The sequence below is a fragment of the Dermochelys coriacea genome, chromosome 12, assembly GCF_009764565.3.
Source record: "Dermochelys coriacea isolate rDerCor1 chromosome 12, rDerCor1.pri.v4, whole genome shotgun sequence".
Taxonomy (NCBI): domain Eukaryota; kingdom Metazoa; phylum Chordata; order Testudines; family Dermochelyidae; genus Dermochelys; species Dermochelys coriacea.
Window position 1 is genome coordinate 43949953 of NC_050079.1, and position 27811 is coordinate 43977763.

Below are 27811 nucleotides of genomic sequence, written 5' to 3' on the forward strand. Positions count from 1 at the left end.
TGACTCACTTAGACCTCAGCGAAACCAATATTCCCATTGTAATTACTGCTTGCTGTGTGCTCCACAATCTCTGTGAAAGGGGGAGACGTTTATGGTGGGATGGGAGATTGAGGCAAATCGCCTGGCCACTGGTTACGCGTAGCTAGACACCAGGGCGATTAGAAGAGCACAAGAGGGTGCGCTGCGCATCAGAGAATCTTTGAAAACCAATTTCATGACTGGCCAGGCTATGGTGTGAAAAGTTCTGTTTGTTTCTCCTTGATGAAACTCCCCCCACCCCTTGGTTCACTTTACTTCCCTGTAAGCTAACCACCCTCCCCTCCCCCCTTTGATCACTGCTTGCAGAAGCAATAAAGTCATTGTTGCTTCACATTCATGCATTCTTTATTAATTCATCACACAAATAGGGGGATAACTGCCAAGGTAGCCCGGGAGGGGTGAGGGAGGAGGGAAGGAAAAGGCCATACTGCACTTTAAAACTTAAAAACTTAAAAAATTTAAAACTTATTGAATGCCAGCCTTCTGTTGCTTGGGCAATCTTCTGTAGTGGAGTGGCATTCTTGGGCATCTGGGTGAGGAGGCTATGGAACTTGAGGAGGAGGGCGGTTGGTTACACAGGGACTGTAGTGGTGGTCTGTGCTCCAGCTGCCTTTCCTGCATCTCAACCATACACTGGAGCACATTAGTTTGATCCTCCAGCAGCCTCAGCATTGAATCCTGCCTCCTGTCATCACGCTGCCACCACCTATCATGTTCAGCCTTCTCTTCAGCCCCGCCACCTCTCCTCGCGTTCATGTTGTGTTTTCCTGCACTGTGACATTGTCTGCCTCCACACATTTGTCTGTGCTCTGTCAGTGTGAGAGGACAGCATGAAGTCAGAGAACATTTCATTGTGACTGCGTTTTTTTCGCCTTCTAATCTTCACTAGTCTCTGGGAAGAAGAAGATCCTGTGATCCTTGAAACACATGCAGCTGGTGGAGGAAAAAAAAGGGACAGTGGTATTTAAAAAGACACATTTTATAGAACAATGGGTACACTCTTTCACGGTAAACCTTGCTGTTAACATTACATACATAGCACATGTGCTTTCGTTACAAGGTCGCATTTTGCCTCCCCCCACCGCGTGGCTAACCCCTCTCCCCACCGCGTGGCTAACAGCGGGGAACAGTTCAGCCACAGGCAAACAGCCCAGCAGGAACGGGCACCTCTGAATGTCCCCTTAAGAAAAGCACCCTATTTCAACCAGGTGACCATGAATGATATCACTTGCCTGAGGAAAACACAGAGAGATAAAGAACGGATGTTTGAATGCCAGTAAACATACGCTGCAGTGCTTCATTCTGCAATGATTCCTGACTACATGCTACTGGCCTGGCGTGGTAAAGTGTCCTACCATGGTGGACGGAATAAGGCTGCCCTCCCCAGAAACCTTTTGCAAAGGCTTTGGGAGTACATCCAGGAGAGCTTTATGGAGATGTCCCTGGAGGATTTCCACTCCATCCCCAGACACGTTAACAGACTTTTCTAGTACCTGTACTGGCCACGAAGGCCAGGGAAATTAATCATTAAACACGCTTGCTTTTAAACCATGTGTACTATTTAAAAAGGTACACTCACCAGAGGTCCCATCTCCACCTGGCAGATCTGGGAGGCAGCCTTCGGTGGGTTCGGGGGGGTACTGGCTCCAGGTCCAGGGTGAGAAACAGTTCCTGGCTGTCGGGAAAACTGGTTTCTCCGTTTGTTTGCTGTGAGCTATCTACAACCTCATCATCATCGTCTTCCTCGTCCCCAAAACCTGCTTCCGTGTTGCCTCCATCTCCATTGAAGGAGTCAAACAACACGGCTGGGGTAGTGGTGGCTGAACCCCCTAAAATGGCATGCAGCTCATCATAGAAGTGGCATGTTTGGGATTCTGACCCGGAGCAGCCGTTTGCCTCTCTGGTTTTCTGGTAGGCTTGCCTCAGCTCCTCAAGTTTCACACGGCACTGCTTTGGGTCCCTGTTATGGGCTCTGTCCTTCATGCCCTGGGAGATTTTGACAAATGTTTTGGCATTTCGAAAACTGGAACAGAGTTCTGATAGCACGGATTCCTCTCTCCATACAGCGATCAGATCCTGTACCTCCATTTCGGTCCATGCTGGAGATCTTTTGCGATTCTGGGACTCCATCATGGTCACCTCTGCTGATGAGCTCTGCATGGTCACCTCTGCTGATGAGCTCTGCACTCACCTGCAGCTTCCCACACTGGCCAAACAGGAAATGAGATTCAAAAGTTTGTGGGCTTTTTCCTGTCTACCTGGCCAGTGCATCTGAGTTGAGAGTGCTGTCCAGAGCGGTCACAATGGAGTACTCTGGGATAGCTCCCTGAGGCCAATACCATCAAATTGCGTCCACAGTACTCCAAATTCGACCCTGTAAGACTGATTTCAGCGCTAATCCGCTTGTTGGGGGTGGAGTAAAGAAATCAATTTTAAGAGCCCTTTATGTCAAAAAAAGGGCTTCGCCATGTGAACGGGTGCAGGGTTAAATCGATTTAACGCTGCTAAATTCAACCTCAACTCCAAGTGTAGACCAGGCCTAAAACTCCTGCTCATAATGTTAGCCCTTCAGCCTCCAGAATCTCAGAGTGAGACATCACCGCAACCTTCTATGTTGAGGACAGATGATTTTAAGGAATCGAGCCACTCGCTAAAGACCCGTAAGAAGAGGTCTGTGAGTCCCTGTAGTGAGCCCAATTTGAGACAGAAACGTTCTCCAGCTTTATTAGTCTCTTCAATACCAATGGCATCAAAGCTACCTAGAGTCAGTACTCAGGGCACACACAGTACCAAGCTGACAGAGGCCCAATGGGCATGGGCAGAGAAATACTGGTACCGCGAGGGTGTGACAAACAGACAGTCCACCTCAGGGAAGGTTACATCATCGAGATCACAAGCACTGACGCCGATCCCAGTGCACGTGGCGCCCACGGACCATACAACCAAGTCCACATATCCAATTCCCTCAGTGCAAGCTCCTCAGCACCGGCTGCCTTCAGCACTGATACTGGTAGCGTCCTCACCAATGGACTACAGGTGTGCATCAGACCTCTCAGTATCCGATGCACCGGACTTGCCCCTTCTCAGTATCAGAGCCTCATTACCAAGCTTGCCAGGAGTAGTGGACACATTGGCATCTGCATCTCCACGCCACGCACCACCACTTTCCCATTCAGAGTCAGATAGCTAGCCGGAGGGGTTGGGTTCTCATCCATTGTCAACATTTGGACCCCAGTCCCACCAGCGGTACCCCCATGGCCCTCAACTTCCTATGGGCAACCATGGTTCCAGCCACCAGCTCCCTACCCACAGTAGCCAAACTGGGATCCCTGGTAGGCCCAGAGACAACAAGCCTTACAGGTACCTAGCATGATTTACCAGCAGGCACAGAGAAGTCCCACTTCAGTGACGATGTCAAGGGCACCCGACCCTCCAGAATTCTTGGAGGAAGAATGGGAAGCGGAGGCAGAAAAGCAAGAGGCTCCTCAAATCCACCTCTCATCATCCTCACCTGACGAGTTGGTGATGTCTCCCCTGCCATCTCTGGCAGATGACTGTGTCATTCCAGGACCTAACTCAAAGAGTGGCTGAGGCCCTACAAGTGCAACTATATGAGGTGTATGAACCTCATCAAGGTGGTGGACATTTTTCATTCTTCCACCTCTGCCAGGGTAGCTCTCCCACTTAACTAGGAGTGATTCAACCATCTGCCTCCAAATTACATCATAGTGGACATGGTCAATTCGAGTGGTTGCCAATACCAATTTAAATCTACCCTGTACAACCAAGACTGGACGTGATTGGACCTGTTTGGCAGAAGAGCCACCCTCCAGATTTGGGGAGCAAACTATCAGGCTTTACTAGCCAAATATGATTATCAGAACTATACAAAATTAAACTCCTTTATTGAGCAGCTCCCAGATACATACAAAGACCAATTCATGGCTGTCATTAACAAAGGCCAACTAGTGGCGAAAATGTCTCTGCAGTGCACGTTGGACACGGCCAACACAGCAGCGCATTCAATCTCCCCCACGATGGCTATGAGGAGACTCATGGCTCCATTTGTCCAGCTTCCCTAAAGAGGTCCAGACAATAGTAGAGAACCTCCCCTTCAAGAGAACAAAACTATTCGCCGAGAAGGCAGATGCATCCTTCCACATGGTAAAGGATTCTCGAGTGACTCTGAGATCCTTGGGGATATACAGGCTGTATTACAAAAGAAAATACAGTCCTCAACCACAGGTCATGTTGAGATCATTGCAGTATGTGCCTCAATATTCATTGCGGAGATTGTACAAGCCACAGAGAAAGAAATTGAAATTCTGTAAGCGCAAACAATCAGGGCCACAGCCGCCCTTGTCTCAATTCTCAACTTCGAAGTGACACTTTTTATGTGTTGGTAGAGGTGCCAAGAGAACATTCTCCTTACAATCTCACCCTGGGAAACCCCACTTCTCCTTTCGGAGACCGCCTTTCTCCTATCCACAGTACCGGGGAACGGATAACCTCCAACAAGTGGGTGCTGGAAATTGTCCAGGGTGGATATGCCATCCACTTCTCCTCCCTTTCCCCTCCCAAACATCCTTCCCCATCCCTCTTCAGGGACCCTTCTCAGGAGAGTCTACCAAGAGGTGAATCATCTCCTCAACATAGGAGCTATAGAGCCGGTAACCACACATCTCAAGGACAAAGGCTTCTACTCTCGTTACTTCCTGATACCAAAGAAAAAGGGAGGTTGGAGACCTATACTGGATCTCAAAGCACTCAATAGGTATGTCAAGGTGCAGAAATTCAAGATGGTTATGCTGTCAACGATTATCCCAGCGCTAGAAAAAGGGGGCTCGTTCTCGGCCCTCGATCTTCAAGATGCATATTTTCACATCTCTATCATACCAAAACACAGGAGTTACCTCAGGGTCACACTAGGTCAAGACCGCTACCAGTACAGAGTACTCCCTTTCAGCCTTGCATCGGCCCCCAGGGTGTTATCCAAGGTCCTTTCGGTAGTGGCGACCCATCTATGGTCTCAGGGTATCGTGATTTTTCCATACCTGGATAATTGCCTTCTCAGGACACGGTCCTTTGCAGAGGCCCAGTGAGTCATTCAGACCACGCAAAACTTATTTATCATAGAATATCAGGGTTGGAAGGGACCTCAGGAGGTCATCTAGTCCAACCCCCTGCTCAAAGCAGGGCCAATCCCCAATTTTTTCCCCAGATACTTAAATGCCCCCCTCAAGGATTGAACTCACAACCCTGGGTTTAGCAGGCCAATGCTCAAACCACCGAGCTACCCTCCAGAGAAGCTCTATTTCTGAGACTGGGCCTACAAATCAACGAACAAAAATCGTCCATAACACTGGTTCAAAACCTAGTGTTTATAGGAGCCAACCTTGACTCCATTTAGGCGAGGGCGCTCCTACCACATCACAGATTTCTCAGTCTCTCCTCTTTGATAGAGACAATACAATCCAGCCCTCAAATCTTGGCCAGATAGTTTCTGGGGCACATGGCCACGGGTACATCAATCACTGCTCATGCCAGACTATGCATGAGAGGTCTCCAAGCATGGTTGGGTTTGGTATACAGGCCAAAGAAAGACAATATAAACAAGCTCCTGTCAGTGCCCATCATAGTCAAGCAATCCTTGAACTGGTGGAAGGTCCCAATGAATGTTTGCATGGGGATCCCATTCGCTCAGTTTTCCCCATCCCTTCTTCTGACCACTGATGCATCCCTCATAGGCTAGGGAGCTGTCATAAATATAAAGGGAAGGGTAACAACCTTCCTGTATACAGTACTATAAAATCCCTCCTGGCCAGAGGCACAAAATCCTTTTACCTGTAAAAGGTTAAGAAGCTCAGGTAACCTGGCTGGCACCTGACCAAAAGGACCAATAAGGGGACAAGATACTTTCAAATCAGGGGGGAGGAGGGGTAGGGGAAGGTTTTGTCTGTCTGTTCTGTGTGCTTGCCAGACACAGATCAAGGAAGCAAGCAATCCAACTCCATTAGAATTAGAAAGTACTAGCAAGGGAATGCGTTAGCTTATTTTTGTTTTGGCTTGTGATTTTCTCTGTGCTGAGAGGAAGGTGTATTCCTGGTTTTCTTTTTTGTAACTTTAAAGTTTGGCCCAGAGGGAAATCCTCTGTGTTTTTGAATCTGATTGCCCTGTAAGAGTATCTTCCATTCTAATTTTACAGACATGTTTCTTTTACCTTTTTTCTTTATAATAAAGTTCTGTTTCTTTTAGAATCTGATTGGGGTTTTTTTTAATGTCCTAAAAAAACCCAAGGTTGGTCTGTGTTCATCTTGTTTATTCGCAAGCCTCCCCAGGAAAGGGGGTGTGAGGCTTGGGGGGATATTAGGGGGAAGTAGGAACACCAAGTGGTCCTTTCCTTGAGTTTGTCAAAATCACTTGGTGGTGGCAGTGTTGCCTAATCCAAGGTACAAGGGAGAATTTGTGCCTTGGGGAGTTTTTAACCTAAGCTGGTAGAAATAAGCTTAGAGGGGTCTCTCATGCGGGTCCCCACATCTGTACTCTAGAGTTCAGAGTGGGGAGGGAACCCTGACAGGAGCACATCTCAATGGTCGCATTGTTTATGGCAAATGCTTCCTGTCAGAGAGATGTCTCCACATCAACCTGCTGGAGCTCAGAGCGGTTTGAAATGCATGTGCTCACTTCCTCACACTGATGAAGGACATGCACATGAAGGTCATGACAGACAGCGTGGTCTCTATGTAATACATAAACCATCAAGGAGGCACCAGATCTCATTCTTTGTGCACAGAAGCTCTGAAGCTATGGAATTGGTGCATCTCCCACAACATCTTAATATCAGCAGCCTACCTACAGGGAATACCCAACACAACGGCTGACAGCCTCAACTGCAAGTTCCTGCGTGACCACGAATAGGAAGTAGAGCCAACCATTTTACATGATATATTCCAGCAGTGGGGGTTGCCAGAGATAGACTTGTTCGCTACCTATCAGAACAAGAAATGTCCGCCTTACTGCTCCAGAGCTGGGATCGGACGACACTTCAAGGGAGACGCTCTCCTCATTCCTTGAAACAAGTGCCTTCTTTAGGAATTTCCTCCATTCCCTCTATTGCTAAAGGTGCTACTGAAGATAAAAAAGGAAAAAGCAAACATTCAGATTGCCCTGACCTGGCCCAGACAGACATGATACCCTTCCCTGTCCCAGCTGGCATTGTGTCCACCGATGACCCTACCGATCACTCCCTATCTTCTATCACAGAGTGAGGGTTGCATTTTTCATCCCAGTCCATGGGTCCTACATCTCAAAGCGTGGCTCCTTCATGGTTCCAGCACATAGAGACATCCTGCTCAGAGGAGTCACAGGAGGTACTAATGCACAATAGGAGGGGTGCTACTCGTCATACCTATCTGCAGAAATGGAAGGGATTCTGGATATGGTGCCAATCCAAGGGTGTCACCCCTAATTCAGCCACCTTGCGGGTCATCCTGGACTCTCTGTCATCCTTAAAGAAATCAGATCTCTCTATTAGCTCGCTGATTGTTCACTTGGCAGCAATTGCAGCCTTCCACCAGCAGGTAGAAGGCTACTCAATCTTCTCTCAGAAGAAGGTTTAAGATTAAGAAGAGGTTTCTAAAAGGTATAGCAAACCTCTTCCCACAATCCAGGACCCCTACTCCTCAATGGGATCTCAAACTAGCACTAAAAGAACTGACTACAGCACCATTCAAACTCATGGCCACTTGTTCATTAATTCACCTTTCCATGAAGGATGGGGGAGATAGCAGCTTTGATGGCACACCTCCTGTTTACAGTGTTCTTCCCGGACAAGGTCACAGTCAAACCACACACGAAGTTCACTCCCAAAGTAACTTCTGCATTTCACATGAATGAACTCATTCAACTCCCAACATTCTATCCAAAAACCTCATACGGACAATAGAGAGGCCATGCTGCATACACTCAATGTGACAGAGCTTTGGTCTTCTACTTACACAATATAAAGGCCTTTTGAAAATCTCTGAGGCTGTTCCTTTCAGTTGCGGTTAGGTCAGAGAGTGCGGCAATCTAAGCTCAGAGGCTATCCAAGAGGGTCTCTGGCAGTATTAAACTCTGCTACCAATTATAGGGAGTAACACCCCCATCTTCAATACACACGCATTCCACAAGGGCGGTCTCCTTATCAATCGCCTTCTCTAAAGGTATCCCCATATCAGAGATATGCAGAGCAGCTACATGGGCCTCTGCACATACCTTTGCAGAACACTATGCCATTCTGAGTGATTCAGCTTCAGACGCCCAATTCGGGGCTTCTGTACCATCATTTGTATCAGACTCCGAAGGCCCAGGTTCCAACAGTGTGTACTGCTCAGGAGTCACCTACAGTGGAGCATCCATAGGGACACTACTTGAAGAAGAAGAGGAAGTTACTTTGTGCAGTAACGATGGTTCTTCAAGATGTGTGTCCCTATGGGTGCTCCACAAACCTCCCTCCTCCCCTCTACTTTGGAGTTTCCACTGGTTGACTCTGGGGTAGAGAAGGAACTGAGGGAGAAATGCCTCTGCACGCTAGCTAGCTTTGTGGTAGGCAGGGAGCTGCGCAGGCGGGACAGATTGCTATTGAAATTCTCCAATCAACAGCGTGGGGGTGCGCACACACCTACAGGGGAGCACCCGTAGGGACACAAGTCTTCAAGAACCATTGTTACTGCACAAGGTGAGTAACTTCCTCTTCTTTGACATATTTTGTGCAGATATATGTTCCATGACTCTCCCACCTTCCCGTCTACTTCAGACATAGGTGCTGGAACTAGGGGTGTTGGGGGTGCTGCCGCACCTCCTGGTTTGAAGTGGTTTCCATTATATACAGAGTTTACAGTTTGGTTCAATGGCTCTCAGCACCCCCACTATAAAAATTGTTCCGGTACCCCTAACTTCGGACATTACATACAGCAGTGTGAAGGAACGAAGAGGGAGGTGGTGGATGTGCCCCCTTTATGGTTTCATCTGGGAACCTGAGCAGCACGGGGACACATGCACCACCTAGTGCTACTGCTGGCAAAAGTCTCCAGCTCAAGTGCATTGGGACACGTACATCTGCAGAGGAATGTATATGTGCACAACACATCTTAAAAATTACAGGTACTGCATAAGTAAGTACCCAGCTTCTGTGAAAAAGTGGTGTTAAACTACCCGTGCCCTAGCTTGCTGCACTCTGACTGTCCCTGTGCATGGTAATGCACAATAACAGTTCATTAATGTGCTTTGATCTAGTTCTCTTTCAAAGAGAACTAGATTTAATGCGCATCAGCAAGGAACACACAGACAGTGAGCGTGTGGCAGGCTAGCATGGGGTAGAGTCATACCCCAGTTTGCCATAAACTAAATGTTTTTGTAGACATCAATGCTATTGCTTTATCAACCAAACTTTAATCTCATTAAAAAAAGAGATTGTTAATTCGACATCATCTATTTTCCATAAACCTGTGTTGATTGGTATTAACTTTATTACCCTCCTTTAGTTCTTTATTAAACAAGTTTCCTTGTAGCCATTCTGTTATTTTGCCTGAGACTGATGGCAGACCGACAGGCCTATAATTACCCAGGTAATCCCTTTTATGCTTTTTAAATATTGGCACAAGATTAGCTTTCTTCCAGTCCTCTGAAACTTCCCCAGTGTGCCAAGAAGCTCCTCGGCCAGCTCTTTTAAAACTCTTGAATGCAAGTTATCCAGATCTGCTGACTTAAAAATGTCTAACTATAATAGCTTGCTGGTGTTTAACATCTTCCTTAGTTATGCTGGAATTGGAAGTATATCATCATCATCATATATGACATCATCATCTGGCATTTGCCTAAATATAGAATATAAATATTTATTGAACAATTCTGCCTCTTCTGCTTTATTATTGATAGTTCTACCATTTCTGTCTAGTAATGGCCTAATCTCATTGTGAGAGAGAAGACATGTTCACCTCCTTGAGGGCTCTAGGCCAGTGTGTAGGCAGGGCGAGAATGTGCTCAGAATGGTCTTTGAATGCTAACTGCTCAGACTTTGCCTTCTCTTTGACTGCAGGACAACAAGGTAAATGGTGTAACCTGCTGTACTCGGATGCTAGGCTGCACGTACTTACATCCTTGGATCCTGCCCAAGCCTCACGTCTACTCCATTCCCCTGACTGTGCAGGATGAGCTGCTCCTACTGGGGAACAAAGCCCTCTGGGAACACCTCTCTTATACAGAGGCTATCACGGCTGTACGCCACCTGCATGACCCATTAGCTGCTGCAAAGAAGGTCTGCACTTTAGCCCAAAGCTATGGCTGCCAAGAAAATGTGGGAGCAATGGTGGTGTGTTTGAACATTGGTGAGGACAGCTGCACATGTGAGATGCATGGCCTCACCTTGCTGGGCCCTGGGGGCGTTATTTCCACTGCCAAACCAGCAACGCCTTCCTCAAGTAGTGGAATTGCCTCAGAGTTCAGCAGTGAGCTGTCAGCCTCAGAAGTTAGCAGTGAGGTGGGCTCCACTGCGTCAGATGAACACAGTGGAGCTGGTCTGGATGCAGGGTTGGTGCCTCGACCTGAGCGACGCTGCAGCCTCCATCCTGTGCCCCCCTCCAGCATTTTTCAGCGCCAACCTTCCTGTGCCACGTTCTCTAGTAACCAGTCTGACAATGGTCTGGACAGCGACGATGAGCAGCCTGTGGAGGGTGTGATGACCAATGGCAGCAAAGTGGAGGTGGAAGTGGACATCCACTGCTGTAAAGGAAAAAGCCTGGAGCCTCGGCCTCCTGGTGCTGAGGAGGGATCTCCTGCCGCTGGTTCAGAGGATGATTCTGGGGGTTTCTTCTTCAGGATTTGGAGACAGAACAGTGTGAACAGCAACGTCCTCCTGGCAGGAACCAAGGAGAGGTGCGAGTTGAAGAAGTCTCCTTCTCCATGCTGTCTCTATGGGAAGAAGCTTTCCAATGGCTCCATAATGCCCCTGGAAGAGAGCCTCAACCTTATTGAGGTAGCCACAGAGGTGCCAAAGAAGAAAACAGGTTATTTTGCTGCTCCCACCCAGCTGGAGCCAGAGGATCAATTTGTTGTGCCCCTTGATCTGGAAGAGGAAGTGAAGGAACAAATTAAGCAGCACCATGGGAGTGGTGCAGAGCAGGAGCCCAGTGAGAAGGCTGCAGTGGCTCCTCCAGATGAGTTTGACACAGCTTTGTAACCCCATCAGGGCAGAGGAGTTGGCATCTGCAAGGAAAGGAACAGACATCAGCTCCCTCCTTATTGGAATGGAGGACGAGCCTGGATCTTTAAAACTCAGGCTGCCAGCTTCTTGAGGCAGCATCCCTGCTGTTCTGTAAGCCCAGGCCAGGCCAGCAGCCAAGCTCCATGCTGGGGATTGTCTGGCATTTGAGAAGGTCCCACCACCTGCCATTAACCCTTGCCCTCCTGAGGATTTGCCAGGCAATGGGCTGGTTTCTGTGTGGGAGATGAGGAGGCAGCTGTGGTTATGCACAGCATCCAGAGTTCTGTGAAGTATCTGATTCAGCCATCATGATGGGACTGGTCACTTGGCTTCACTATTCAGAGAATACAGCTGGTCACAATGAAGCTTACTAGAGACACAGAACCAGTCAGAGAATTGATTCTCATATGCATCGCAAGCACTTTCATTGACTGCACTCGAGCCATTTTGCTCCCCATCTGCCCAGCACTTTACTATGTAGGGAGAGGGGCTTCCATAACCTTACAAGGGATATGATGGGGGGATTCCTCCAAATGGGAATTGGTGCCCTTCTGATAGGTACATCCAGGAGCCCTGGGGGAGCTAAGGTAGTTCTGTCACTTGTTATGAAGTTATCCAGGGGCTTCCTTCCAACCTGAAGGATACAACTGGGGCATGAGGGTTGGGGGCCTCAATGACAGATATGACCATGAGGCATGGAGGAGTTCCAGGAGGGGTTTGGCTGTCCCCATAACAAATATGATTGTGGGTAGGGGTGGGGCTAGTGTGTATAACCATAGGGGATAGGGGGTTGGCCACCCCCCGCTGTGCACTTCAAGGCAGAGCCTTCCATATCTGCAAGACATGGGATGAAGTCAGAATCCCCTGCAATGCACAGAGTCTGTGCTCTTTGTGGTGCCCTCAGCTGGCAGAAGCTAAGAAGTGTGAGTGGGGGAACTTCATCTTGTCCATCGGGGTGTTTTGTTTGTAGCAATAAAGGCTAGTGAGCAGCCTAGAGTGCTCTGCATGTGCCGAGAAGGTCTCTGATGGTTCATTTCACATGCACTCCCTCTAATACACACGGCAAAATATGAACCTCCTACACTGTAGCAGGAAAAGCACCCTTGCCTGTCTCTGCAGAAGCAGAGAGCAGAATCAGTGTCCAGGACTGCCCATGCTCCAGCTGCAAGACCAGGAAGTGAACAAGATGAAGCTGTGTGGTTTCTACTTAGTTCTAAACTAAAGATGGCAAATGGAACTTTTCCCAAATATAAACATTTTTATCAGCACACTTGAGGAAAAAAGGACTTTAGAACAACTCTGGAGAGTAGCAGTGAGCTGCCCAGCACTCAGTCAGCAAATGTGTTCCAGTTTCCACCTTCAGGGCCTGGATGGACCAGTATGCAGCGTGGTGCCCTGTTAGCACTTTTCTAGCTGTTTTTCCAGGATTTAAGCATTCATCTTTACAAAAGGGTTGCAATGCAAAGACAACCTTCCATCTGTGATCCAGGCAGATCATCTTCCTGAGTCTGCAGCCCAGGATTTGGGAACAATAGCTCTGAGGTGGGAGCTGCCTCAGTAATCTCAGGGTATGTCTACACTACAATTAAACATCTGTGGCTGGCCTGTGTCAACTGGTTTGGGCTCCAGAGCTATTTATTTGCAGTGTAGACATTCAGGCTTGGGGACTCCACAAGGAGGGAGGGTCCCAGAGCCTGGGATCCTGCCAGAGCGCAAACATTTACACTGCAATTAAACAGCCCCGAGCCCTATAAGCCTGAGTCAGCTCTATACAGGCCAGCCCCAAGTGTTTAATTGCAGTGTAGACATACCCTCAGTTGTATGACAACACTGATAGCCTCATTATGACATTATATGGGACTAGTGCCCTTTCTTGTTATTTTACTTATTTATTATGTCTAGGAAGAAAGTCTGAAAGGTTTTTCCAAAAGAGTTCTGTGCTTTTGGGGTGAGTTTTATTTTGTTTGGTATGTTTGTTTTTTGCTTCTCTTTTATATCAGAAATTCAGGTCTTGTCTGACCTGGAATACTCAATGTACAATTAGAGAACTAGTGGGATTCTGAGATCATAGATCCTGTGAGAAAACTTGATAGCGGGGAAGATAGGGGCTATTATTCAGAAAGTAAAACTCCTTGGCTTTGTCTTCACTAGGGGAAAAAAGTAACTTTTTATCACATGGTAACCAACATCCTAGCCTTACTAATGTGTGTGGAAAGAACTGCCTGATCCACACACGGGGCTATTCCGCACTAGAATCGGTACAATGGTGCAGCTGCAGTGCTGCTACTACAGACACTCAATGCTGATGGAAGAGAGCTCTCCTGTTGGCATAATAAATCCGCCAACACAGCACTGTCCGCACTGGTGCTTAGGTCGGTGCAACTTACATCGCTCAGGGGAGTGACTTTTTCACACCCCTGAGTGACATAAGTTATATTGACATAAGTACTAGGATGTACAAGCCCTAGGATTTCATCATGTTTTAATTACCACGTTAGCTAATGTCATAGAAAACCATCTCTTTCCCATAGAGTGGTCTCACCCTTTGAATTTTGTTAACACCTATTTTAACTTAGAAAACCTTTTTGTTAAAGATTCGAAACCTCTGCTAGTTCTATCAACCTAGAGAGAATTAAGGGACAAGAGCGCTCCCGCACTATCTCTGAGTTATCCAAGGAGTCTACAGTGAAAACAGGAAGACTAAAAAAAATTATTTAAAAAACAAAACAAAAAAACCTTTCAGGTTCTCTTCCTTAAAAGAAGCAAAAATTGCAGGTCCCCTTTAATTCTTTCACTGCTGATAATTTTAACAAACTTCTGAGATAGCCCAATAGTCTCAGAAGCACTACAGAAGAGCTGCAGTGCAGCCTCTTGTACAGTCTTGGACTAATGCACTGACATGAAAATGTGCCCCTCTTCCTGAGTAAGAATGTGAATCAAATCCTTGCACTAATACACTAGTATGTGTTATTACAAATAAGCTTCCGTATTGGAATCCTTGCACTGATGTGGAAAATCCAGCATGTGTCTCTGACTAGTAATTAGATTCTGAACATGATATCTGGGCTCCAACTAGCCTGGGCTGTGAGGGAGTGTTGCAGCTGTCATTGAGAGGACTGATTTTATCAGCTCTGTATGGCTCAGTGGAAAAAGTGCAGGAGAAAGCAAAACAGAAAGTTCAGATGGAGTGTATAGATACAGAGCCTCCATTCCCTGCAGCCCCCTGGAAGCTGTGGGGTGGAGCTGCTGAAGTAAAGGCTAATTGTGTACAGTGATCATCACTTAGGATTTTCTCTAATCCTATGTATTTGGAGCAGAAAGAGGTTTTAATGTGACCAGCTCCCTCCCTCCAAATCCTGTACACTCATTGGTTAGTGGCAGCATCCTTGCACAACATGGCATATTATCATAGACGCCAATCAGAACAGAGGGCTTCCTCTTGCTCTGATACATTGCTCTAATGCACGTCTTATGAGAAGAGTGTTTCACTCCAAGCTGCACAGTCTGAGCTGCCCCTTCTTCCTGTCCTCTTGATTTCCTGCTTTCCCATGGGGCAGCAAGCTTCTTCCTTGTCTTTCCCAACTTACTTCTTGCTTTCTTATATTTTCAAGCTCCTAGGAACCCTGTCACCCATGTGGGGACAGGCTGGGCTGGTGGGGGCAGCCCTACTGATGGGTTCTCAGCTGAGGGTGAGGCAAAGTACAAAGAAAGAGGAGTTTCCCATGCTTATTTCAATTTCTATCTGACCAAAGTTTTCCATAGCCTCTTCTTTTCCCTGATGATGATCTCAGGCCATTGCACAGTTGCTGTCATCTCTACAGGAGTGCAGCAGTGGAAGATTCCCAATAAACAAAGCCTTAGTATAGAAGAGGTTTCTTGACCTGGGGGTTGTGGCCACTCTCCCCTTCCTCTAGTGATAAAAATATGGAAAAGGTTGAGAACCACTGTCCGAGAGCATCTATGTAATAAAGAGACTGTCCATGGAAGAGAAGTTGAAGCTATCGCTTTCCCAGTGAGGGGCTGCAGTTTGCTGGTTAGTATTATTCCATCTGTCAAGTCTCAAGTATTTCTCTCCCTCTTGGTGTGCACTTTCAACAGCAGCAGATACTCCTAAGGCACTAACTTATCTGCTTTACTTGTTCAATAAGGTCCCAGTAGAAGGAACTAATGAACAAAATATCTGATATAAGAGCAAACTAATTCCAAGACAAAAAGTATTGAGGATAAGAAATCTTGGCCAGTTAGCAGCCTCCGAATTGCTCCCAGCTGCCTAGGGCAGATGAGGCTGAGGCTGCCTGATGGAAACTGCTGACTCCTAAACTGTGGGGCGAGGGTTAATTTCATTCCAGAAAGTGACAAGCACTTCAGGATACTCTCTCTGTCATGGGGATAGGTTGCTCTTAAGATCTACCACCCTTTCTCTAGTTTACAGAACATACAGCCACATCTATGGTCCTTGTAACCCAGAAGTTTCTCCACCTCTCCTGAAGGATGTAGGTTTAGTGTCAAAGGACCTTCAGGCAGCGGGTTCACATCATAGTTTTTGTGCAATCATTGTCCGCTGTTCTATTGCAATCTTCAGACTTGTGTATTTTTTATATTTTTGAAATTGTTAACTTTAACTTGTTACATGAGCTAGAGCATGTTAAAGAGAAATTGCAGCAAAACTATTTTCCATGCCTTTGTTTTAAAATGAAGCATATACTATTTTATGTACCTGACTTTAGCATGCAGCTATAACAATGCCCCTCTTTCATTGTGTGTGGAAGTAGATTGTTATACTGAATGCACCTTCAGCACTGCACCCAATGTATGTGACAGCAAAAGGAGGAAGAGCCTTGGGGTGAAAATGTGATTCCGTTGATTCTTTACTAAGATATACAGAACAGTTCAGAAAGGAAGAATATTTTTGATCAACTTTTCAGTGGACATAGCAATAAAGATTTTTACTTTCATCTAGGCGTATATTCTGTTTATGTTAATGCACTGGAGAGAACTTGCATAGTGCCACAATCATGCCATGATGTGAGCACAGTTGTGACCAGCTTTATCCAGGATGGTCTCAGGCCATGCTTACACTAGTGACCTTACAGTGGCACAGCTGTACCAATGCAGTTGCACCACTGTAAGATCTCTCGTGTAGACACCCTATGCCGACATAACACTGTATATACTAGCACTTATACCGGCAGAACTTATATCGCTCAGGGGGCTGTTGAGTTTTTTTCACACCCTTGAGCAACATCAGTTTTGCTGATGTAAGTGGTAGTGTAGACATGGACTCAGTCATCTGGCTGAGTGGGCTACTCCCACCCAATAGGGCCTCCTCCTTATAAAGTACCTGTAAAGCATCTTCAAGGTGGAATTTCTTCATGTGAAGAGGAGTTCTGTAGCTTTGCCTCAAAAGTACTTTGTTGTGCAGCTCTCCAGAGGTATCTGCAGCAGATAGTAAGTGGAGAATCATTAGCTAGGACTGACACGAGCCACTGTGCCTAGACAGGTTTCAGAGTAGCAGCCATGTTAGTCTGTATTTGCAAAAAGAAAAGGAGTACTTGTGGCACCTTAAAGACTAACAAATTTATTTGAGCATAAGTGTGAGCTTCACAGTGAATACACTGGGTAACACTACCAATTTGGCTGCTAAGGGTTATGCAGGTTGCAGGAATAGAGTTTTCCTCTCCCTGTATTTTTGGGCTAATGGAGGGCAGATAATTCACCTCTTGCCTTGTGAGTTGAAAGAAGGATTTGCTAAATAAATACCGTTTCCCCTCCCAGTTACCTAGCGGATGAGTGACAGGTACCAAAAAGAGGGCACTACCAAGCAAAATCAGGTATACTTCAGCTGATAATTGACTTTTATGAATCTTTTTCTTTTACTGCCATATCTCTGGCTCCATCACATGCTTTGTGATCTCGTGTGATGCTTTAGAATAGAGACTGATGCCAATTAAGTAAGAGAAACACTAAAAGTTAAAAGAAAAGGCGTACTTGTGGCATCTTAGAGACTAACAAATTTATTTGAGCACAAGCTTTCCACTGAATGCATCCGATGAAGTGAGCTGTAGCTCACGAAAGCTTATGCTCAAACAAATTGGTTAGTCTCTAAGGTACCACAAGTACTCCTTTTCTTTTTGCGAATACAGACTAACACAGCTGCTACTCTGAAACTAGAGGTTAAACATCACTTGTATTCACTGCAGGGTTTTTAAGCAGTCCTGGCCAGTCATGTTGGTTCTGCATGTTTCCCATGTGGTCAGTGCTAATGAAGGGGATGCTATACATAGGGGCTGCTATGAAATGACATTTCATTTTGAAGGTTGTTCATGGTTTCAGAGAGCCACTGCCCCATTATATTCCATAAAAAAGTCAAAAACTTTTTAAAAGAGTAAAGTTCACATTTAATTGTTTACAAAGAATACAAGGAAGAGCTCAGCATTTAATATCTTTACTGTAAAGCATGGAAGCTTTATTGTGAGATCTGACAGCAGAATTTTCATAGCTGTATTCTGTTTTCCAAAGTCTCAGATCTTGCTCAATCTATGCTGATTAACTTTGCTGTCTACACCAAGGACAGACACATTTTATACAGAAAGGTGCCCCTGCCAACCCCTCAGAGAGTATGAAACAAATAGAGCATTGGAGTGGAGGGGACCCCCTGGTTCACTGAGTGCAGGCCCCTGCTACCGCAGAAAACCCCCCCCCCCATATAATCCTATTTGTAAATGTATCAAGTTCTATCTTAAAATCCTTTATGCTTTTTGCTCTCACTGCTCCTATTGCAAGGCTTTTCCAGAATCTCCCATCTCTGATGACTGGAAACCTAATTTCCAGCCTAAATTTACTCAGGGCCAGAAGAGAGATTTATATCACACATTGGTCTTAAAATGGAAACAAACTTGTCTCTGGCATTGCTTCTCTATCATGGTAATATAAATGCCTGGCTCAAAGGGTTAATACAAGCTCTGCACTGATTGGAAGGAATTTATTTATAGGTCAACTCTCCTAATGGAGTCTTCTGCACAATACATTCCTAGCAGGACTACCCTGTGCTATAAGAAAAAGTAACCCTTTGTAAAAGGGGACAGCAGAATGACAGCTGGTGATCTGGCACAGAATTTTATAGTAGTACTCTTGCATCGTATAAACTTATTTTTCTTCACGTGGTGGTCCCTGTTATATATCACTGAGGGACTTATGCATGTGGACCATGTGTCTGGAGCTAGATAATTTGAAATTAATAATATCTTTCTTCAGCTGAAACAATAGGGAGACTTTACCAAGGGGGAATGTACCTACCCACTGGGGATCAAAACAGGAAAGTGCTGTTAACACTTCTGGAAAAGCACCACGGGACCCTTATTCTGGACAGATGCTGTTTAGAGCTCTGTGCACCACAGTCCCTTGACACCATTAGCTGGAATCAGTAGTGATTCACTGCCTGCAGCACCTACCTGGCTTTTCTAAGGGAATCAAAGGACTGAGCAAGCTTGAGTTAGCGCTGCTTCAGACAGATCTGATGAGAGTCCAGGTTATACATCAGGCCAATTACTTTATGGGACTCTGATTGGTCTCTAATATTTTATCACCTAGTTCTTCCCTGCATTATATCAAAAAGAGACTAACTTTGGCAGCCTATGAATGAAAGAATAAAAGTCAGTGAAAAGTACATTCTTATCCAGAACATTCTGCTTATAAATTTTATACCTAGAGAAAGAGTTGGCCTGCAGGTGCCACTGCTAGTGGCTAAGACTGCTTGTTACCCTAGCTCTGCCTCACTATGAGAAGGCCATCAGTGCCAAGAATACTCAACTGCTTCACTAGCTGCACCACTGAGCTCTGGAAGATCCTGATAAAAGTTCATTTTTCTATCACATTGTGGAGTGAGAATTCCATAACATGTCTAGGAGTCTCCCAACAGTGGCTGCAGCCCCAGCAGTGACTGCTAGCTCACAGTCCATTTCATCAATATAGCCTCTCTCCCTTTGCAAAGATTTTTGCCATTACTTTGTAGGGCTATGTGTAGCTAGATGCCTACCACTGTGCCATAGGCCAAACATGCCAGGAGCCTGCACGTGGCTTCCACAAGCAGCCATTTCCTAGCGAGGGAACTTGCAGAGGCATGGACCTTCCAACAAGGAAGCCCCGTGCTAGTACTCAGCTCTCCAACAAGAAAGTCAAGCTGCTCTATATAAGAAAAGCTCTGAGGATGGTGAACTGCTGATCCAGCTGCTGGATTTGCACCAGTGCTTGGCCCTTGAAGGTTCAGTAGCAATTATCATTGAAGCCGCCATCTGTAAAGCCAGCACTGAAACCAGAAAGAACAAAATAGGAAGTGAGCATACACAAGAGCCAGAGCATTCAGTAACACCTGGATTAACTGCACCACACCTGGGAGAAGAGGAGCAACTCAGTGAAACACACAATGCTGTGGGGCATGCCTCCCCTTCACTTCAGCCAGGCCTGACCTGTCCGCCCAAAACTCTGGAGTGCCCAACCCTAGCTAGCTGACTCAGCTTGTAGCAGAGGTAGACGGGCCAGAAAGTCTGAGCTTAGCTCAGCTAGCACCTGGGGGGAGGGGGGGGCAGTGCCGAGTCTTTTCTAGTGCTTAGCCCAGCTCTAGTAGGGCTCTCAACCAGTTGGAGGCTGTGAGCCCATGTTATAAACCAAAAAAAAAAAAGCTTCAAGATACTCCCGTCTAGCCATAAACAAAGGCCAGGGGGTGTTGTGCCCTCCAGCATGAGAACACATGCTGTACAGAATTTAGGTAAATGCCTGTCCACCCTGAGCTCTGCTCAGACAAGGACATGGCTATTTCTTGTTCCCTTGAGTTGTGTTGGGCCTCTATTACAGAGGGAGAAACAGCACAAACTGCCTTCCACTCTGGTGAAACGGTGCAAGGGAAAAGCAGAGACAAGGGGAGGAAAAAAGCAACAGCACTAGCTTACACCAGAAATTAGTCTTCCTGCCCCTCTCACCCAAAGTATGTGGCTGCCTGCCAAGCCAGCTGGCCAACTCTCCACATGTAGCAGAAGGGAAAAAAAAGGGAGAGGGGGGGATATGTGCCTTTTGCCATCAAATACTGCCAGGCTCCAGCCATTCCCACAAGAGGGCCTGCTCCATCTATCTCTGGGTTGCCAGCCCTTCAGCTGAGCACCATACTCCCTATACCAGGGACCAAAAGCAACACTGCCAACACATTGCCTCAACATCCCCCTGGGGCTGAAGCAGCCATTGTTAGGGATGCCGATTTTGGGTGGATGTAGTCCTGGAGGTTCTCTCACATGACAATCTTTAATTCCTGGAGACTCCAGGATACTCCTGGAGGATTGGCAACCCTAGCCATTGTCACTCTTGAGGTTCAAATCTGTAGGGAGCTCTGGAGCACCTACACTTTGGCCATTCAGCTAAGTGGTGGGGACAGTATCCCACTATAGTGGGATGAGTCATAGAAACTGTATTTAATAGGATGGTCTTCTCTTGTTGCCACTGTGATCCATTACATTCTCAGGCCTTCATCCCATTTCACCATGGGTTGGTCACAGGCTCAATCCTAGGTGCTAATGAACATGTAAACCCCTCCCCCAACTGCTGCTCCTGCTCTGCTAGGCTCCACACAGCCATGCAGTGCTCAACTAATCATTAGGGTCACACTCCAGACATAAGCTATGAGGCTTCTACTGCCTGAGCGACATCACTTTGTTTTATGGCAGTGGTTCTCAAACTTTTGTACTGGTGACCCTTTCACATAGCAAGCTTTTGAGTGCAACCCCCTTATAAATTAAAAAACACTTTTTTATATATTAAACACCATTATAAATGCTGGATGCAAAGTGGGGTTTGGGGTGGAGGCTGACATCTCGTGACACCCCATGTAATACCTCAGGACCCTCCCAACCCCCAGTTTAAGAACTGCTGCTTTATGGGAACAATGGTTGGTGTTTGTCCTCACTCACCTTTCCACTAATGATCGGGTTTGTAGAATCATTTTCTTATACAATCAATTACATTTTAAAAAAATAAGAACCATGGTTTAAAGATGACACCCCGACATGTGAGGAAGCCCAGGCCCAGAGGAGAGCTAGTGGCAGCGTTTAGTGGCCAAACCTGGGCTCTCTTCCTATGTCATTCTCTCTTGCTCCCTGCACTGCTGTAGCAAGCAGCTGGGAATCAAAGTTGTTCCAACATGCAGTGATGGGAGGAGAGACGAAGTCCCGTTGTGCTTTAGGTCAAGTGAAAAGTTCAGTCTTCGCTAATGAACCAGGTATCTTGCCAAATGCTGGTAGTTCTACCTTGTATGGGAGGAATGGGACTATGGCCAATGAGAGAGCTGGGACATCTTGCTGTAGCAGATCAGGAGATGGAGGGGCCCCTCTACTCCCAAGATACTGAGCTCAGCACAAGGAGTAAGCTAGTCACTGCTAACAAAGGCAGAGCCAAGGAGCAGATGTGGATTATGGAACTAAGAATGCATCTGTTCCACTCACATTCACAAGATTTAAATGTGAGGGCTGGTTAAGAGCAGCATGGCTTGGCTCTAGCTGGAGCTGTTCTCTCATGGTAGGGGTGCTTGTTGTGGCCATGGTCCTGTATTCTGATTGTAGCAGTGCAGATGCAACATCCTGAAACAGGGAAGAGGGTGCTGCCCCTTCTTGGTGTCCAGGCTGGCAGCCACAGAGAGAGATGAGCTGGTAGGACAGCTTGGGTATGAACAAGCCACCCTAAAACTCATACATTTCCACTGGCTTCTCTCTCAGCTGATGAACTGTTTTGTATCCCTTGACAGCAAGGCCAGCACTAACCAAGAACACCACAATGGCAATGCAGCTAAAGAGCCCTGCTGCTATCTCTGCCCCATGCACACTGCAGCTGAATCCTTGGTAGCCTTTGCTTTGGTAGAGATTCTCTCTTTCTTTGCACACTGGAGAATTGTAGGCATCCAACAGAAGGTGGAAGTAGAAGTACAGAGCAGGCATGAAACCAAGTGCAATCAATACGTCCAGGGTGCATTCGAGCAGCAGCCAGGCTGGGAAATGCCATGGCAGCCGCAGCACACCAACCAAAACCAGAAGGCAAGAGAAGGCCATCAGGGCCCCTCCCACAGCCATTGCTGCTCTTGCTGTCGGCAGCTTTAATTGGTAGAACTGGGTGTCAAGTTGCTGGGCTTTTTCCCCCTCTGCCCCATAAAGGCCACTATAAGCCCCTCCATACTGGTAGTAGTAAATGCCCCCCAAGCTGGGAATGCCGGTGTAACCGCCTGTCGAGCTGTAGGACACAGAGCTGCAGATCAGGATCAGCATGGTCAGCAGAACTTCCACAAGCTGGCAGCAAGCTGCAAAGATGAACAATTCAAAGGCCAGTTAGCAATGGGTCTCTTATTGAGAAGGTCCTGCACCCCCCATAACTATAAGAGGGCTGGCTTCTCTCGCAGCAGCACAGGGGCATGAGGGAGGGTTTGCCTGTTGCTGACTATGAAGTAAGTAGTTGAAGCTCCCTTTCACTGAGGGAAAGATGACCATGGGACAACATGCAAGGCCCACCTTTTCCTCATCAGTTTCCTGATGACACTAACCTGTGCATTTTCCCATGACTGCAAAGCCCAACTTCTTCCTTAAGTGTCTGATGACAGGGCAGATATACAGCAATACAGCATAGTGGGGAACTACTCCTCACAGTCCTACTGTTAAGTGTATTTCAGTTGTTGTTGAAATACCTGGAGCTCTGGAGAGGGGCTTGCAATTGTTACAAATCCAAATAAATCAAGCAGCTTGATTAATACGAGAGCTCCTCACCTGCCCTCTGAATGCGGGGGGGGCAGACCAGAAGGAGAAGCCAAGTTCCAGCCAATCTGCTTTAGGATGGAGCAGGAGAGACTATTTTGCTTTGATCTTTATATTTTAAGGGCCTTTTTTCTTACATGCTTAGCACCCACAACTTCAGATAAATCCATGGGTCCTCTGGGCACTCTCATGCTGAGGAGTGACACAGCTACCTTGACAGACAGGATCAACAACTCACTAATGCAAACAAGCCAGCAGCCCCAGAGCAGGAAATAAGGCAGCTGTTAGCGAGCTCTGAAAATCTCATTTGTTTTTAACTTGCTTTAAACTGCATGAGGCATGCAGCCTTACCAAGGGGCATCCCTCCTCATCACTGTATGCCACGGACAGGACAAGCCTCACATCTTTGCAAAGCACTCAGGCACTTAGGGGTGCAAATGAAGAATCCACCTGAGGCAGGGCCAGCGGGGAATAGCCTGTATTCCAAAGCTAGGGAAGGGCCAATTGGCTGGCTGGCTGGCAGGGAACATGCTATACTCCTAGCCTTCTCTCTCCCCGAACATTCAGAGCCAGCAGTAGCTGCACATGCTGCTGGATCCAATTAGCCCCCTTCAGTGTCCATGGGGGTATACGGCAAATTAACTGTGTCAAACATCTCAGCCCCTGTACCCAAAAAATTGATGGTCTATGCACTTGCTCCAGTGGAGGGAAGAGTCTTAGGAGTGAAGGGTGCACAGAAATTTCACCCTCAGACCTGCTAAACTAGCATAAAGGAACTTGGTCATACACCCTCTAACCTGTCCAGTCAGAGAAGGCGGCAGAGAGCCCAGGTGATGGTTTAGTACTGGGTGCAGGCCCTGACTTTACCCCTGAGCATTACATGACAGCGGTGGAGGATACGGGAGGCAAGTTGCTGTGTGAGGCTGGATTTGCTGTAAAACAGTACGAAGGAGAAAAGGGGCAGCTTTTTAAAGTAGGAGACTTGACAGCAACTTGATTCTTTCAGAGCAACTAATTCACCCATGCAAAGGCACCAAAACCCTCCCCCATTCCCTGCTCCCAGGCAGGTTTATGGAGGAGTTTTATTGCACTGATACAGGGCAAAGTTCCATCATCCACTGATGCAACCCCTTTTATGAGCTTGTAATAACTACCCGACACCCTTTATCTAGCTTCCTCTGTTCTCGCTCAGCATCAACAGCAAATCCCATTCCTGCTGCTCCGCTTCTGCCTGTAGGTTGATGCCTACCACCAAGTCACAAGAGTAAAGAGCCATATGCAGCTGGCCAGAGCCCTCACCTCAATAACCCACACTCAGCTCAAGGCATGAGCTAGAGTGATAGTTCACCAGCCACAGGCCCAACCTCCTCCTTGCCCTTCTGCAGCATGCACACACCCTAGCCCTGGGATCAGCACATGAACAGCTCTCCTGGAATCAGGTGTTGTCTTTGTCTCAGAGGATTTGGGACTATTGGAATGAGGAAGATCCCCAGCTGGCAAGATGCATCCCAGCTATGGACCTTGCTGCAGGCATAGCCATCTCTAGGGCCTAAAGTGCGCTGGGTTCAAATGCGTGTGTGTACACACATAGGTTAAAGAGCACTGGGTTGAAATGGGTCTGTGTACACACACACACACACACACACACACACAGAGATGTTGAAGTCCATTGAGTTGCAATAGGTCTGTGTACGCACAGATTCAGAGAATCCAAAGACAGAAGGGACCATTGCAATTAGGATAAAGTGCACCCACCCACAAGTTAAAATGCACTGCGTTACATATACACACACAGGGAAAGTGTGTCGGGTTACAGTGGTTTGTACATACACAAATGGTAAGTGTGCCAGGTTACACTGGGTTTGTACCCCCACACACATACGGTGAGTACATCAGGTTACAGTGGGTTTGTGTACACACACACACAGGGTAAATGTGCCAGGTTAAAGTGGATTTGCGCACGCGCACACACACACACACACACTCACAGGGTAAGCGTGCCAGGTTACAGGGGTTTGTACACACACACAGGGTAAGTATGTTGGGTTAGGTCCTAGCCCCGGAAATCAAATTTCTGAAAAGGAGTAGGGTTGCTGAGGCAAGCAGGTTGCTAGCACCTCCTGTGGGGACCCTCCTCTGATTGGCTGTTCTCTCCACTGTCCCACATCCTGAGCTACAGCAGCCAATCAGGGCTCCTCCCCGGAGCAGACCTCATTCTCCCAGCTGGAGCTGGGGGAACAGGACGAACCCAGCTCAAGGTGGCTCCTCTCCCCCTACCCTGCTTGGGAGCAATGGGATGGTTCCTCCAAGTTTGCAGACGACACTAAACTGGGAGGAGTGGTAGATAAGCTGGAGGGTAGGGATAGGATATAGAGGGACCTAGACAAATTAGAGGATTGGGCCAAAAGAAATCTGATGAGGTTCAAAAAGGACAAGTGCAGAAGGACGACCTAGGAAGGACGAATCTCATGCACTGCTACAGATCAGGGACCGAGTGGCTAGGCAGCAGTTCTGCAGAAAAGGATGTAGGGGTTACAGTGGATGAGAAGCTGGATGAGAGTCAACAGTGTGCCCCTGTTGCCAAGGCTAATGGCATTTTGGGCTGTATAAGTAGGAGCATTGCCAGCAGATCGAGGGATGTGATCACTCCCCTCTATTCGGCATTGGTGAGGCCTCATCTGGAGTACTGTGTCCAGTTTTGGGCCCCACACTACAAGAAGGATGTGGAAAAATTGGAAAGAGTCCAGTGGAGGGCAACAAAAATGATTAGGGAGCTGGAGCACATGACTTATGAGGAGAGGCTGAGGGAACTGGGATTGTTTAGTCTGCAGAAGAGAAGAATGAGGGGGGATTTGATAGCTGCTTTCAACTACCTGAAAGGGGGTTCCAAAGAGGATGGATCTAGACTGTTCTCAGTGGTACCAGATGACAGAACAAAGAGCAATGGTCTCAAGGTGCAGTGGGGGAGGTTTACATTGGATATTAGGAAAAACTTTTTCACTAAGAGGGTGGTGAAGCACTGGAATGGGTTACCTAGGGAAGTGGTGAAATCCCCTTCCTTAGAGGTTTTTAAGGTCAGGCTTGACAAAACCCGGGCTGGCATGATTTAGTTGGGGATTGGTCCTGCTTTGAGCAAGGGGTTGGACTAGATGACCTCCTGAGGTCCCTTCCAACCCTGATATTCCATGATTCCCCACCCACCCCATGCTCCCCACAGCACCCAGCCTGGGAAGGGAGAGAAGGGACCAGCTGCAGCCAGCCCCAGGTGAGGGGTGAAGTGCACAGGCCAGATGGGGGAGAACTGATGGGGAGTTGGGGGGACAGGGTTCATTTGGGGGCAGAATTAACTGCTAGGCTGGGGAATGGGCAGTCAGGAGTGACGACAGACCAACCCCCCAACATGTGCCAGACCACATTAAGCACTGGTGTTTCCCGGGGCATCACATCACCACAGCCAGATGCTGACAAACTCTCATCCTCTCCCAGGACACATGTCCAGCTACCGGCCAGGGGCACGGAGGGAACTGGCAGGTGCCTCTGTTCAACCTCACCAGGACTAACAGCCAAGAGGCAGCAGGGGCACAGGCAGCAGACCTCTTCCCTCCCCTCCCCTCCCCACACACACTTTAGACAAGACACCTGGCACCCTCAGCCCCCAGACAGGGCCCTATGCACTGTGAGAATTAGTGCAGAGCATCCGCTGGGTGGCAGAGGCAGGTGAGTCTCACCTCTGGCCGTGCACAGGTAGCGGCACTGGTAACACTCCAGCAGGCCTGATGGCTCTGCCTGGTAGCACTCCGGCCTCTCGCAGCTGGTTCCATGTATCGGGGATGGCAACACAGGTGGGTGCTCCTCACTGCCAACCAAACACAGACTCAGAGACAGCGGCTGACCTGGCAGGGGGTCAAAGCAGGTGGGGCAGAGTGGGATGGGAGAGGGGGTGGGGCAAAGAGGGCCAGAAGTCATGAATAAGGGCAGGTCTGAGCAGCACAGGGATGGGGGGACAGAGAGGAGAACCAAGGCGGGGGATCAGAGGGTGCTGGGAAAGGGGCAAGTGAGGAGGAAGAAGGAGATGGGCTGGGACAGGGTGGGGAGATGTTGGGGGCGGGGGTGCTGGAAGGAGGTGGCTGGAGGATGGCTGGTAGCAGGACTGAGAGACTAGGGGCACTGTGGGAGACAGGGCTAAGAGGAGGCTGAGGGCAGGGCTAGTGGCAGAGCTGGATGGAGGCAGGTGCAGGGGGTTGGGCAGGTGGAGGGGAAGCGCGGGATGGGTCAGAGGGTAGGGCAGGTGGGAGGTGCTGGGGGCAAGTTGCCGCAGGTGAAGGGGTGGGGGGCACTGGGGAGGTGATGAGAGGAAGTTGGGGGGAAGGGGCAGGTGGCCAGTGGAGAGGGAGTTCTGGGGCGCACTGGGAGGGGAGGTGGGGGGCAGAGGTCACGGGGGCAGGGGGGAGAGCTGGAGGGGGGCAGTAGGGGTGGGGACAGAGGGTGGGGGGCAGGAGGGGAGGCGAGGGCTGGGAACAGGGGTGGGGGTGGGGACAGACTGGAGGCAGGAGGGGGAGGCAGGGGGCCCTGGGATGGGGCGGGTGGGCAACTCTGGGTCGCGCCAGGCCCCGCCCCGCTCTCACCGGTCGGGCCGGGGGCCCCTGAGGGGGCCGCTCACCGCGCGCGCCCTGCCCGGCTGCCGGGGCCGCCTGCGCTCGCGCTCCGCCATCTCGGGCCGGGCCGGGCCGGGCCTGGCCTGGCAGCGAGAGAC

General features: G+C 48.2%; 2 protein-coding genes across 7 annotated transcripts in view; one reads left to right on the top strand and one right to left on the bottom strand.

The window, feature by feature from the left end:
* PHLPP2 (PH domain and leucine rich repeat protein phosphatase 2) overlaps window positions 1–16236 on the top strand; it is a 157649-nt gene extending 141413 nt beyond the window's left edge. For all 4 annotated transcript variants that reach the window (XM_043494744.1, XM_038367803.2, XM_043494746.1 and 1 more), the window contains one exon: window positions 10118–16236. In XM_043494744.1, the coding sequence (XP_043350679.1) occupies window positions 10118–11257 (1140 nt within the window). In that variant the 3' untranslated portion in view covers window positions 11258–16236. The remainder of the gene's footprint in view (window positions 1–10117) is intronic.
* On the bottom strand, window positions 940–27798 carry MARVELD3 (MARVEL domain containing 3). Of its 3 annotated transcripts, none has more exons than XM_043494749.1 (4): window positions 26787–27361; window positions 21235–22610; window positions 16623–16717; window positions 940–972 (listed from the first exon to the last, which is right to left on the bottom strand). In XM_043494749.1, the coding sequence occupies exons 1-2, from the start codon at window positions 27022–27024 to the stop codon at window positions 22000–22002; spliced, it is 849 nt and encodes a 282-aa protein (XP_043350684.1). In that variant the 5' UTR covers window positions 27025–27361; the 3' UTR covers window positions 940–972; window positions 16623–16717; window positions 21235–21999. The 3 variants fall into 3 exon arrangements, with proteins under 3 accessions (XP_043350684.1, XP_038223734.1, XP_043350683.1); XM_038367806.2 differs by lacking the exons at window positions 940–972; window positions 16623–16717 and adding exons at window positions 17661–19586; window positions 27684–27798 and having other exon boundaries at window positions 26787–26914; XM_043494748.1 differs by lacking the exons at window positions 940–972; window positions 16623–16717 and adding an exon at window positions 17661–19586.
* Window positions 27799–27811: the final 13 nt, after the last annotated feature.